Here is a 15,500-nt window from a genome sequence, read left to right on the forward strand (position 1 = left end):
AGAGATTTCAAACTACATACACATGATATCACTTAGGATATCCATATCCGAAGGTAAGCGGTGAATCCCGACTACAATGCATCGACTCCTATATGTTTCGACAAAACACCCAACCTTGCCACCTGATGATCCCTTGAGAGTCAGCAAACAAGTCAAAGTGTAATGCTAGCACATAGAGTCTCAATGTTGTCCCGTGTAGCGCCCTTACCCGAGCCACTACTAAACAGAATAATAAACATGCAACATTAAACTTAATACCAACAGTTAAACAGCAGAAACCAAATACTTAATCATCTTACAACCCAAACGAAAATAGAGCAATAACATCAGTCTTAAACATTATTACAACCATAACATAATTCTGAGCGAGAAAACGATAAACCACAGAAAACCTCCACTGGATCACCACCGAAAACCCAACTGCTCTAGCCACTGCCCTGGTCGTCCGAACCGTCCAACCTAAGACCTGCCCCGTGAAATGGGGTGCCCAAGATGAAAACAAGGACGTGAGAGATAATCGCCCAATACGAGAATGTACGAGTATACAAACTGATATGATGCATGCAAAATGCAATATGCTCGGATATCAAGGATCAAGTCAAGAATCTCATGCTCAGTCTAGAGACGCCTGAGTGTGTAGTCTCTGATCTGCCCTAGGCATGTTTTGGCTCCCACACTCATCATCAAGACGTGGACCTGCAATGTCCAGGTCATCAGAGCCCTCGGGTCCCATCGGACACTGTAGCTCTCGATGCCCCATCGTCCACAATACAGAATAGGGCTGAGCGGCCCCAACAAATGAGGTATATCTCAAAAGATATCAGGCTCAACATGATATGTCATGCATAATATGCCAAAACAGTAAAAGATGTAACATGCAACAGATAAATATGCAGCATATAAGTGTGTATACTACGCTTGGATATCTCAGTCAGTACATCACGTACCTCAATAAAACAATCTGACAGAAAGCTCTAAACCTAGACAATACCAACATAATGAAATCACTAACAAACCAGATCAAACATGCTACAAAGATCTCCCTAATGATCCTTAAATCACTATCTAAGGATTTAGGATTATACCTGCGTCCGTCGTTAGCCCGCTGATGATGTCTCGATCTCAGTTCACCGACCCTCCTCGAGTCGACACTAGCTCCGAAACTTCCCGACACCAAAGTGCCCTAGAAACTGGCTAGAAAACCTAAGGTACAACTAAATCTCTCTCTGAAGAATGCGGTGAAGAAAACAAAAGAATCGGCTTCCATTTATAGTTTGCATCCGCACTATTCCAGAAAATCCGAACCAATCTTATCTGCCACGTGTCAGAATCTCATTGGTCTAGCTGGATTTCTCGAGATAATGTAATCCGTAGTAGGTCGGGTTCTCCATTAAAAATTCGGTGGATACCAATAGCTTAATCCCGAATTATCAATTCCTTAATAATACTTAATTAACAACTCATTAATTATGTCTTAATTAATACTTCATTCAAAACAAATATTCGGGTCATTACATCCTCCCCTCCTTACAAAGATTTCGTCCTCGAAATCGAAACTGAAGTACAATACAACTGAATAAAATACAACTCAAAACAAATGAGGATACTCTGAACGCATACGACTCTCTAACTCCCAAGTCGCTTCTGCAGTACCTCGGCGTTGCCATTGCACTAGAACAAGTGGAATGGTCTTGTTTCTAAGCTTTTTCTCTTTCCTACCCAGGATTAAAAGCGGCTGCTCGACATAAGTCAAGTCTTCTTCAAGTTGAACATCTGTCGGACTAAGAACGTGCGACTCATCTGCTACATACCGTCGTAGCAACGATACATGAAAGACATTATGAATGCTGGACAAATACGGCGGTAAAGCCAATCGGTACGCCAAATTTCCAACACATTCGAAGATCTCAAAAGGTCCGATGAATCTTGGGGCTAATTTTCCCTTGAGTCCAAATCTCATCACCATTCGGAACGATGAAACTTTAAGGAAAACTTTTTCCCCTGACTGAAACTGTAGAGGTCTACGCTTGGTATTCGCATAACTCGATTGACGATCTTGTGCAGTTTTAATTCTCTTCTTGATCAATTCCACTACGTCAATCGCTTGTTGCACTAATTCAGGTCCTTGCACTTGTCGTTCTCCTACTTCGTCCCAAAAAAAAGGAGTACGACAACGTCTACCATACAATGCTTCGAACGGAGCCATACCAATGCTACTGTGGTAGCTATTGTTATATGCAAACTCCACAAGCGGCAGATGATCATGCCATGCTGGTCCAAAATCCAAAGCACAAGCACGCAACATGTCTTCGAGTGTCTGAATAGTCCTCTCAGACTGACCATCGGTCTCTGGATGATAGGCAGTACTCAGACTCAATGTCGTTCCCAACGCTTTTTGAAAACTTCCCCAGAACCTTGAGGTAAAGCGTGGATCTCTATCAATGACTATACTTGTTGGCACACCATGATATTTAAGAATCTCTTGGATGTATAGTCTTGCCATGCGATCAAAACTATATTCCCGACTATACGGAATGAAATGTGCTGACTTAGTCAGTCGGTCCACAACAACCCAAATTGCATCACAATTCTTAGAAGACAGCGGCAAGTGGGTGACAAAATCCATCGTTACATGCTCCCACTTCCAATCAGGGATAGGAAGATTCTGAAGTAATCCTCCTGGTCGTCGATGCCCAGCTTTCACTTGCTGACAAACCAAACACTTGGCTACAAACTGGTAAACACTTCTCTTCATACCTTTCCACCAAAACTTGGTCTTCAAATCCTTATACATTTTCATGCTTCCAGGGTGGATACTCAACTTACTCCTATGAGCTTGAGATAAAATCTCGTCCCTCAATTTAGAATCTTCTGGAACTACGATTCTTCCTGACAAACACAAGGTTCCATCTGTTTGGAATGTAAAGCCAGATGTGTTGTCTCCGTTAACTAACCTTGCTAACTTTTCCACCTTCGGATCAGAAAACTGAGCTTCTCTGATTTTGGCATACAACATCGGTTCAGATAAAATTCTCGTTACTCGAATGTGTTCCATTCCTTTCTTATGACGGAAGTGAAATCCCAGAGAACAACAATCTTGGATTACACTTGATATGAAACTTGTCTGAAGTGCAGATAATCTCACCTTGCGACTAAGAGCATCAGCTGTAAGATTCGCTGATCCTGGATGATACTTGATTTCGCAATCATAATCCTTTAACAAATCCATCCATCTCCTTTGGCGCATATTCAACTCTGCTTGAGTGAAGATATACTTCAAACTCTTGTGATCTGTAAAGATCTCAAATCTCTCTCCATAGAGATAATGTCGCCAAATCTTCGATGCAAACACAATCGCTGTCAATTCCAGATCATGAACTGGATAATTCTCTTCATGCTTCTTCAACTGTCTGGATGCATATGCAATCACATGACCATTCTGGGTTAAAACGCACCCAAGTTCTTGAAGTGATGCGTCAGTGTACACAATGTACCCTCCTGATCCAGATGGCAGAGCTAAAATTGGTGCAGTTGTCAAACGTTGACGCAGTTCATTGAAACTATTTTCACAATCATGAGTCCATTCGAACTGCACATTCTTACAGGTCAGCCGAGTCAATGGTTTGGCAATCTGAGAAAATCCTGAGATGAATCTCCGGTAATAACCTGCCAAACATAGAAAACTTCTTATCTCTTGAGCTGATTCCGGTCGTGCCCAACTCAACACTGCTTAGATCTTGCTAGGATCCACTGATATCCCATCTTTGGATATAACATGTCCCAAGAAGATAACTCTGTCGAGCCAAAACTCGCACTTGTTCAACTTCGCATACAGTTGGTGATTCCTTAAGGTTAGCAAAACAATCCTTAAATGTTGTGCATGCTCTTCAAGGCTACGAGAGTATACCAGTATGTCATCAATAAAGACAATGACAAACTTGTCAAGATACTCCTGGAATACTCGGTTCATCAAATCCATAAATACTGCTGGAGCATTCGTCAAACCAAACGGCATCACTAGAAACTCGTAATGCCCATACCTTGTTCGAAATGCAGTCTTAGGGATATCACGCTGATGAATTCGAAGTTGATGATATCCATACCGTAAATCGATCTTCGAGTACACTGAAGTCCCTTGCAGTTGATCAAACAAATCATCAATCCGTGGTAACGGATATTTATTCTTGACTGTTACTCGGTTCAACTGCCGATAATCTATGCAAAACCGCATAGACCCATCCTTCTTTTTAACTAACAACACTGGTGCTCCCCAAGGAGACACACTGGGTCTGATGTACCCTTTGTCAAGAAGATCTTGTAACTGTTGTTTCAACTCTTTCATCTCTATTGGTGCCAATATATAAGGCGCTCTGGAGATAGGTGCGGTTCCTGGTACCTACTCTATCTCCGCTTCCACTTCCCTCTCAGGAGGAAATCCAGGAATTTCATCGGGAAAAACATCAGGAAATTCATTGACAACTGGAATGTTCTTCACTCCGATTACATCCTTTGATACGTCAACAGCATAAATGAGGTATCCTTCTCCTCCTTTTGCTAAAGCTCGTTGTGCCTTTACAGCAGACACTACTGGCATTGGAGGTCAAGCTCCCTCACCAAAGAAGAACCAATTCTCGTCTCCTTCTGGACGAAACTGAACGAGACGTTGATAACAATCTACCGTCGCCCTATACTTAGTCAATAGGTCGATTCCCATAATACAATCGAAATCTTCCATAGCCAATATCATCAAATTGGCAGACAAGTAATTTCCCTCAAACTCTAGCAAACAGTCTACTACAAGTCGCTTAGCTAAAACCTCTTGTCCCATCGGTGTAGACACCGACAACAAAACATCTAATGACACATAGGGTAGTTTATGCTTCTTAACAAACATTGATGCTATGAATGAATGCGATGCCCCAGTGTCAATCAATACATATGCAGGAATACCACATAAAAGAAAATTACCTGCAATGACTCTCTCGTTATGCTCCTCAGCTTGCTCTTGGTTTAAGGCAAACACTTGCCCCTGAACTCGTGGGCGTTGCTGAGATCCTTGTGACATTCCTCCACGACGAGAACCTTGAGCAGGAAAACCTTTCTGTTGAACAGTGGCCTTAGACTGTTTTCCACTATAAGACCCTGTCATAGAACCTCCGCCTCCACTCTGATTCTCCAAATTAGGGCAATCCCTCTTCATGTGACCAAAACCACCACAATTGAAACATGCACATGTTGCTCTTCGACAATTCTCCGTCGGGTGATTGCCTCCGCAGTGGCCACATTGCATCTTTTTCCTACCAAAGCTGTGTACTCCTCCAGAACCGGAAGAAGAAGAAGATGCAGACTTCTTGAAAGACTGACCCCTTGGTCCCAACGAACTAGAACTTTTGCTAGCTTGCATAGCCTTCCTCCTAGCAATACTGATCTCGGCTTGACGACAACGATTCACTAATCCTTCGTACGAAGTAGGATCATCACAGACAGAAACCCGATCAAAAATCTCCTGGTTCAAACCATTCAAAAAGTGAGAATATTTTGCTGCAGAATTCTCACTGATGTGAGGAGCGTACGGCAACAGATCCGTAAAACGCTTCTGATAATCCTCAATGTTCGAATCTCCTTGCTTAATGGTCAACAGTTCCATCTCCTTCGCCTGACGAAGAGCTGGCGGAAAGTGATGATTGATGAAGGCCTGACGGAAATGTTCCCAACGAATCCGCTCATGCTGCTGAACTAGAATGACAGAAACAAGTTTCCACCATTTCCGAGCTTTTCCTTGGATCATGAAATCAGCTACCTCCATCTTCTCATCCTCGTCATAGTGCAGCACTCGAAAACACTGCTCCATGATATCAATCCAAGCTTCAGCAACATCAGCATTCTCATCTCCGGTCAACGGTGGAGGTCCAATCTTCATGAAATCCATAATGTTGACACGGTTCCTACGTCTCCTTTCATCATGATCTCGGTGACGCCTTCCGCACGATCTCTACGACGATGTTCTCGGCCAGCCTCATCGTCGCCATAACGGCAATGTCCCACACTACCGTGACTGCTTCCATCTCCTGACATCTGAAAGGAAACTAAAATCAACTTCTAAATCCTCAAAATAGAATTACTAATGTCCCAAAAATCTTTACATGCTCTGATACCACCAAATGTAGCGCCCTTACCCGAGCCACTACTAAACAGAATAATAAACATGCAAACATTAAACTTAATACCAACAGTTAAACAGCAGAAACCAAATACTTAATCATCTTGCAACCCAAACGAAAACAGAGCAATAACATCAGTCTTAAAAATTATTACAACCATAACATAATTCTGAGCGAGAAAACGATAAACCACAGAAAACCTCCACTGGATCACCACCGAAAACCCAACTGCTCTAGCCACTGCCCTGGTCGTCCGAACCGTCCAACCTAAGACCTGCCCCGTGGAATGGGGTGCCCAAGATGAAAACAAGGACGTGAGCGATAATCGCCCAATACGAGAATGTACGAGTATACAAACTGATATGATGCATGCAAAATGCAATATGCTCGGATATCAAGGATCAAGTCAAGAATCTCATGCCCAGTCTAGAGACGCCTGAGTGTGTAGTCTCTGATCTGCCCTAGGCATGTTTTGGCTCCCACACTCATCATCAAGACGGGGACCTGCAATGTCCAGGTCATCAGAGCCCGCGGGTCCCGTCGGACATTGTAGCTCTCGATGCCCCATCGTCCACAATACAGAATAGGGCTGAGCGGCCCCAACAAATGAGGTATATCTCAAAAGATATCAGGCTCAACATGATATGTCATGCATAATATGCCAAAACAGTAAAAGATGTATCATGCAACAGATAAATATGCAGCATATAAGTGTGTATACTACGCTTGGATATCTCAGTCAGTACATCATGTACCTCACTAAAACAATCTGACAGAAAGCTCTGAACCTAGACAATACCAACATAATGAAATCAATAACAAACCAGATCAAACATGCTACAAAGATCTCCCTAATGATCCTTAAATCACTATCTAAGGATTTAGGATTATACCTGCGTCCGTCGTTAGCCCGCTGATGATATCTCGATCTCAGTTCACCGACCCTCCTCGAGTCGACACTAGCTCCGAAACTTCCCGACACCAAAGTGCCCTAGAAACTGGCTAGAAAACCTAAGGTACTACTAGAGCTCTCTCTGAAGAATGCGGTGAAGAAAACAAAAGAATCGGCTTCCATTTATAGTTTGCATCCGCACTATTCCAGAAAATCCGAACCAATCTTATCTACCACGTGTCAGAATCTCATTGGTCTAGCTGGATTCTCGAGATAATGTAATCCGAAGTAGGTCAGGTTATCCATTTAAAATTCGGTGGATACCAACAGCTTAATCCCGAATTATCAATTCCTTAATAATACTTAATTAACAACTCATTAATTATGTCTTAATTAATACTTCATTCAAAACAAATATTCGGGTCATTACATCCGGGTCATAAGAACTAATGGTGTACAACCATAAACTAGGACGTTTTCACTCGATAAGTGAGAACGACTTGGAAAGTCCTTTATGGAGGGTTGTTCAGTGCACTCTACTAGGAGCACCTATCTGCATGCTCGGACATCACAATGTCCCCTACCAATGAAACATGGTACTCACATCGTAGATACTAGTCTCGAACTCGAGCGGCCTATATCCTTCTTAACGGCGGCTGAATCGACTAGGAACTGTTTAGAATATACAGTATTCCAAATATGAGTTTCTTGATGCTCATAATATGAGCATCTCATATTCTTTCTACTATTTGTACATTTTAGGGCTTTATCTATGCAACTAGCATGGGTATACAGATAAAGATGTGCCAAAATAATAATTTGAAATATTATTAAAATAAAGATTGTTTATACAAAGAGTTTTATTGTGAACACTCGGCCAACACTTGGCTCGACGTGCACCTACTCTAACAATCTCCCACTTGCAGCAAAATTATCTGCGGAGCCGACTTTGTCAATCGAGACATCTCCACTTTCCACAATCTCTCGGAGGATGTGGTACTTTCTCAATACATGTTTGGTTTTCTGATGAGACCTCGGCTGCTTTGTTTGAGCAATGGCTCCCGTGTTGTCACAAAACACAGGGACAGGAGCAACATCATTAGGAATGACGCCCAACTCTTGGACGAAATTCCTTATCCAAATAGCCTCCTTTGCTGCATCTGATGCAGCAATGTATTTGGCCTCTGTGCTGGAATCCGCAGTACTGTCTCTCTTGGAACTCTTCCAAGAGACAGCAGCACCATTGACTGGAATCAGATCTGAAGTCTTATGTGGGGAAAATATCAATAATTTTCATATCATTGGTAAATCAACCAATGATGGACTCAACTTCTGTAAATCAACTGAATACATAAGGAGTCCCTCTACTCTTTTCTGTAATAATCGAGTCATAGATAGTACGGATTATCAAAGGAATTCTCAATCTAGAATCCTTATCGTACAATATTCATCCCTTGGCCATCTCAGGTCCGATTCTCACCATTTTCTGGAACTAATCTATGGTAGCTCCGTACTTGGTCACCATATCAATATCAGTAATGCAGTCCCCAAAATCAGACAACACTAGTCCAATACAAGCTACCTCCATTTCATGCCCGTCATACTGTAGTATACAATGTTTTACAAAATTCACTGATATCAAACCTATCCCCAACGGAGCAAATACATACACTACAGTAGATAAAGACTCAACAGGCAATGCATAACTCAATGCAAATCATTCAAAAATAAACATATGGGAAGCATCCGTATTTATCAATAAAAAAGCAGGATAACTACATCAAGAACAGTTACCTGCAACATCATCATCTGGTGCTTCCTGAGCCTGCTCCTCGGTCAAAGCAAATACTCTGGCCTGCTGTCTAGGAAGCTGGCTAACTGTCTGGTTTCATCCTGGCTTCTGCTGTGACTGAGATAGTGCTGGCTGAAATGAGTGAACAGCAGCTGATCGTCTACTCCACTGTGCCGCTGATCCAGATGATTCGGCTCCCTGGGATCTTTGGGAACCCCTCTGTGGACACACTCTGGCAAAATGTCCCTGTTGTTTGTAGAAGTTGCAGCTACCATGTAGTGACCCGTTCCAGAATCACCTACTAATCGAGAGTTAAGCACGCAATTAACTTAATTAATGACAATCAGAGATAACGGCGGAAAAAGTCAACAAATGATAGTTATACAACCCAATCGAAAATCCAGAACAACTCATGCTAAAATGAAAGTATGCGGTACAACCATAACGAAATCAAATAGTACTGAAGATCTAAACCAACCGGCTACTCCACGTCCTCAATGAAAGCGGACCGGTTACGGTGGCCGGAAGCCGCAACGGAAGCAAAATTCGAAATTTTAAGGAGGAAATTTCGGCCACCCCAAATGAATCTTGTGTAATATTTACATAAATCAAACCATACATAGGATGATAAGAAAATATACCTATCAACTCTAAAAAGTTGATTGTGGCTCCAACTTTGTTGTCAAACAACAAAGCTCTTCAAGGCATGAAGATCTACAAGCTCCTCCTCCAAATCCTTGAAAAATTTCCTTCAAATTAGGCCCACCACCAACTAGGTAGATCCCCTCACAATTTGCACTAGAAAAATGTGAGGATTTTTCAAAGAGAAGTGTGTGTTCTTAAACAATTCAAGAACACAAAAAGGAGAAAAACTTGAGAGAATATGGGAGCAATATTTCGGCCATAGCATTGTGGAGGGAAGGGAGAATCATTTTTTAATTCCATGTCTTGGTGTTGCAAAAAGCAAAAGTGAAAAGTAGCATGCCATGCCATTATTTTATTCAAAAGTAATCTCCAACCCTTCACCTCCCATGCATGCATACAATATAGTTTTTAATCAAATTAAAAACTTTGGACTAAATTTAATTATCTCAAACATATTTGAGACTAATTAAACATTACTTGAATTTACCCAAGTCCCACTAGTTAAATAATTATTTTAATTGAGCTCTACAAGACTCAATATTATTTAATTAATCCAACACTTGAATTAATTTAATTATTTGGGCTCTACAAGGCCCACTAGTGTTTGATTAATTCAACACTTGAATTAATTTAATTTAGTCCATTATAATGTTTATGAAAATCACAATTTTCAAATACATTATTCTCTTGGCCAAATTTTAATTTAGGAACACTTCCATAAATCAAAATTTACATTTCTCTCATAGAAGTCATACTTCTATTTTTCTTTACACTTATAAACTCATTTATAAGTCGTTCAACACATTGAACTATTTTTCTCCTTTATAGAAGTCATACTTCTAATTTTCCTTACGCTTATAAACTCCTTTATAAGCCGTTCAACACATTGAACTATTTTTACTTCTCATCGGGATTTACAAAGCTAGTACTTGTGTGGCCCTCAATGGTTCATTGATACAACTAGCCGTGGGTTCACATCTCCATGTGATTCGGACTAAACATGTCCTTATTCGAGCATACCCCAATTGCTCCATTCTTACTTATCAACTCCTTGATAGTAAGAACGTCAGAACTCAAGTCTGATAGTACCCAACCAATCACGTTAAACGCCTAGCAGCATCGCTTACGTGATTCCCTAGGTATCACATGATAGTGCCTGCAAGAACCATTCAATTATGGTTAGCGTACAGTACGGTCCCTTCAACTCATATATCCCGATCGATTCGACAACCATTGGTTTATCGAGAGTTGTCAATGAATCGATACTATGTGTCATGTCGTAGTTGCATCGATGGTGTAATCTATGAAACCCCTTTCATAATTACAACCATACTCTGGCCAGAGATTTCGATCTACATACACATGATAACACATAGGATATCCATACCCAAAGGTAAGCGGTGAATCCCCGACTACAATGCATCGACTCCTATGTGTTTCGACAGAACACCCAACCTTGCCACCTGATGACCCCATGAGAGTCGGTAAACAAGTCAAAGTGTAATTCTAGCACATAGAGTCTCAATGTTGTCCCGGGTCATAAGGACTAATTCTGTACAACCATAAACCAGGACTTTTCCACTCGATAAGTGAGAACCACTTGGAAAGTCCTTTTATGGAGGGTTGTTCAGTGCACTCTACCAGGAGCACCTATCTGCATGTTCGGACATCACAATGTCCCCTACCAATGAAACATGGTACTCACATCGCAGATATTAGTCTCTAACTCGAGCGGCCTATATCCTTCTTAGTGGCGGCTGAATCGACTAGGAACCGTTTAGAATATACAGTATTACAAATATGAGTTTCATGATACTCATCATATGAGCATCTCATATTCTTTCTACTATTTGTATATTCAAGGGCTTTATCTATGCAGCTAGCATGGGTATACAGATAAAGATTTGCCAAAATAATAATTTCAAATATTATTAAAATAAAGACTGCTTATTCATAGAGTTTCATTGTGAACACTCGGCCAACACTTGGCTCGACGGGCACCTACTCTAACAATCTCCCACTTGCACTAGAGCCAACTACCCATATGCTTAAATCCCATTGATTCGCGATGCTTGTCGAATAATGGTCCAGGTAAAGGCTTAGCTAGTGGATCAACAACATAATCTGCGGAGCCGACTTTGTCAATAGACACTACTCTTCATTCCACAATCTCTCCGAGGATGTGGTACTTTCTCAATACGAGTTTGGATTTCTGATGAGACCTTTGGCTCCTTTGCTTGAGCTATAGCTCCCGTGTTGTCACACAACACCGGGATAGGAGCAATTCCATTAGGAATGACGTCCAACTCTTGGACGAAATTCCTTATCCAAACAGCCTCTCTTGCTGCATCTGATGCAGCAATGTATTCGGCCTCTGTGCTGGAATCCGTATTATTGTCTTACTTGGAACTCTTCCAAGAGACAGCAGCACCGTTGAGCATGAATACAAAACTAGAGGTTGACTTCGAGTTATCGATATCGCTTTGGAAGCTAGAGTCGGTATAGCCTTCCAATTTCAGTTCTCTACCCCCATAGACCAAGAACAACTTATTGATCCTTCTCAACAACTTGAGGATGTCTTTCACAGCTTTCTAGTTGTGGAAGACCGGGGTTCGATTGATATCTTTTCACTACACATAGTGAAAACGCCACGTCAGGACGTGTAGATATCATCCCATACATGATGTTACCAATTGCCGAAGCATACGGAATGCGTGTCATCGTCACTATCTCTGCATCAGTCTCAGGAGACAGACTTGGATAGGGACACGCCATGACACATTGGTAGATGTCCTCTCAAGGACGCATCCATCGAGAACCGCTTCACGATGGTATCATGTATGTGGACTGGGTGAGACCAAGCCATCTTTTCGATCTATCTCTATAGATATGTATCCCAATACAAAAGATGCTTCACCCAAGTCCTGCATCGAGAACTTACTCGCTAACCATATCTCAGTTGATTGCAACATTCCTACATCATTCCCAATGAGTAGAATGTCATCAACATATAACACCAGGAATGTCACAACACTCCCACTGACCTTCTTATACACACAGGGTCCCTCATGATTCTTAGTAAATCAAACTCTTTGATTGTATTATCGAATCTAAGGTTCCAACTCCTTGATGCCTTCTTTAGATCATAAATAGATCTCTGAAGTTTACATACCATATGCTCACTTCCGATAGATGTAAACCCTTCAGGTTGAGACATGTAAATCACTTTCTTAAAATCCCCATTAAGAAAGACTGTCTTAACATCCATCTGCCATATCTCATAGTCATACCATGCAGCTATGGCTAGCAAAATCCTTATGGACTTGAACATTACGACTGGGAAAAGGTTTCCTCAAAGTCAACTCCTTGTCTTTGAGTACATCCTTTTGCCACCAATCGCGCCTTGAAAGTCAATACCTTCCCATCCGCCCCAAGTCCCTATGGGAACAGTTCCCTCAGGTGGATCCACAAGATCCTACACTTGGTTCGAATGCATGGAATTCAACTCAGATTCCATTTCTTCAAGTCACTTGGATGAATTGGCATCAGATAACGCTTCCTTGAAGGTCCATGGATCACATCCATGGTTAGGCTCATCATGGCCTTCTTCAAGAAGCTGACCATACCTCATAGGTGGTCTCGAGACTTTCTCGTATCTGCTAGGAGCTTGTATCTCCTCTCTTGGCTCATCGGGTGTGGGTTCTATAATTGTGGGTTTCTCTCGAACCTCTTCGAGTTCTATCATCTCCCTTTTTCTATCCAATAGAAAATCCTTTTCCCAAAAGGGTTGCATTCCTAGAAACAAACACTTTTGTTTCTTGGGGATGATAGAAATGATATCCAACTTAATTCCTTGGATATCCCACAAAGTAACATAAAATGGATCAACAATCCAATTTATCTCCCACTACCTGCTTCACATAAGCAGGGCTCCCCATATTCTAAGATAAGAATATTTGGGAGGCTTACCCATCCATATCTCACATGGTATCTGCCTTTGAATGGACATTTAGTAGAATATCTTTTACTTTTAAGTTATAGAGATCGTTTTTCAAGTTCTCAAGTACCAATTAAACATTCATTCTTGTAAATGTTGCAAACACCTTTGCTAAATAAACAAGAATATCCATTTTTATCACAATAGAAATGGAAGCAATGTTTTACACCAAACAGGTACAAACAAAACATCTCTTAAAATTAACTTAAAGTCATTGTTCAACAATAAGTAAACATCCTTAATAGCCTTGGCAGCAACTCTTGCTCCATTGCCCATCCTCAAGAAGGTCACACCTTCCTTAAGCTTCCTACTTCTTCCCATCACCTGTAACCCATTACAGAGATGTGAGTCACAACCGGTATCTAATACCCAAGAAGTAGAGTTAATTAAAATGTTTACTTAAATTTAGAACATACCGTTTCCAGAACACTTCTGGGCAAGATATTCTTTGCAATTACGCCTCCAATGTCCAGGCTTCTTGCAGTGATGACATACATCATTAGTCTTGTCAGCCTTAACTGGTCTGGCTGCCTCAACAGGGTTCGGAGATTGCCTCAACAAGGGCACGTTCTTCTCGGGACGTTGGAAAGAACTCTTCTTTCCCTTCCCATGTGGATCAATCTTCGTACCAGATGAAGAACCCACATAAAGAACCAACTTCTCTTTCTTGATGGTGGATTCAAACGTAACAAGCATGTTCACCAACTCCTCAAGGGTCGGTTCCATCTTGTTCATGTTGAAGTTCACCACAAAAGGATCAAATGAGCTAGGCAGCGATAACAGCAACATGTCGGTGGTCAACTCCGAAGGCAGGATCAGATCCATGCCAACGAGCTTGTCCACGAGCCCGATCACCTTTAGGCCATGCTCATGGACCGAGGTCCCCTCTCGCATGCGCAAAGTGGTCAGCTCCTTGACGGTAGCATGCCTAAGAGGTCGTGTTTGCTCACCAAAGAGCTCTTTGAGATGCAAATGAATGTCAGCAGCACTCTTTGCACCCTCAAAACGCCTCTGTAGCTCATCGTTCATAGAAGTCAACATATAACACCTGGCTATCAAGTCATGGTCACACCATTCCTTGTAAGCCTGCAATTCCTCAGGATTGCAGTCAGTCGGAGCCTCAACAGGGGGCGACTGAGTTAGTGTATATGTTACCCTTTCCGAATTTAAGACTATTTTCAAATTTCTTAGCCAAGTGAGGTAATTAGGTCCAGTTAATATGTTTTTGTCGAGTATTACGGATATTGGATTGCGAAGCGATGACATTGTCAATTTGTACTGAAAAGTAAAAACAGATAAATGTTGATGACTATTTTAAAATATTTAGTAAGATAAGAAGTTTGGACTTTTACTTCATAAATATTGGCTCCCACTGTTTTGACATCTTTCACTACCCTCTAGTGAAAGCGGGAAACTCCTTTCCTCAGTAGGTACGTAAGGTCCAATTAGCGAATTATGATCCCGAATAATATCAGCCAATCACAATTCCTAAAAGGTAGTTTCCAATTGCATCACAATGCAACCCTTAACGTAAACTTTTGTCTCACGTTTGATTAGGACCCAATAATATGACGTCGTTCATCTTTACGTGTCAAGCCTAACCCATCGATATTGAACCTTAATGGACGGTCGCCATGAGTTCCCTCAATAATATGAGCCGAAATCATGGGAGTTCCACGTAGTTCACATCACCATGTCAATGGATGTCACAGCTTTCCGGCACCCAGGGCCCCCCCAATAATATGAGCTGAGCCCCGAGTACGGGTAGCGTTCATCATGCACCCATTGTCGATGGAAGACAAGGAAATTATAAACAGATTTATAATTCCCCTTTTCGGGCTTGATATTTATTTTGAATCTTATTCAAAATGAGGGTTTTTAATTTTGAAAGGTCTCATCATTAATTTTATTTTAAAAGCTCGCCATGTTTGATCGTATGTTTGCCGGATTCATGCAACTTTGTTATTATCATAATAATAACGCACATACTCATTATTTATAACATATCATGCA

At 41.4% G+C, this 15,500-nt stretch overlaps 1 protein-coding gene across 1 annotated transcript; it reads right to left on the bottom strand.

Annotated features, from left to right (window-relative positions):
* Nucleotides 1-352: 352 nt before the first annotated feature.
* On the bottom strand, nt 353-5,965 carry LOC140823009 (uncharacterized). The gene is made up of 2 exons (XM_073184058.1): nt 4,969-5,965; nt 353-466 (listed from the first exon to the last, which is right to left on the bottom strand). Exons 1-2 carry the CDS (start codon nt 5,927-5,929, stop codon nt 426-428), a joined length of 1,002 nt encoding a protein of 333 aa, XP_073040159.1. The 5' UTR covers nt 5,930-5,965; the 3' UTR covers nt 353-425.
* Between the last annotated feature and the right edge of the window lie 9,535 nt (nt 5,966-15,500).

Source organism: Primulina eburnea, chromosome 2 (assembly GCF_022965805.1).
Source record: "Primulina eburnea isolate SZY01 chromosome 2, ASM2296580v1, whole genome shotgun sequence".
Lineage (NCBI taxonomy): Eukaryota > Viridiplantae > Streptophyta > Magnoliopsida > Lamiales > Gesneriaceae > Primulina > Primulina eburnea.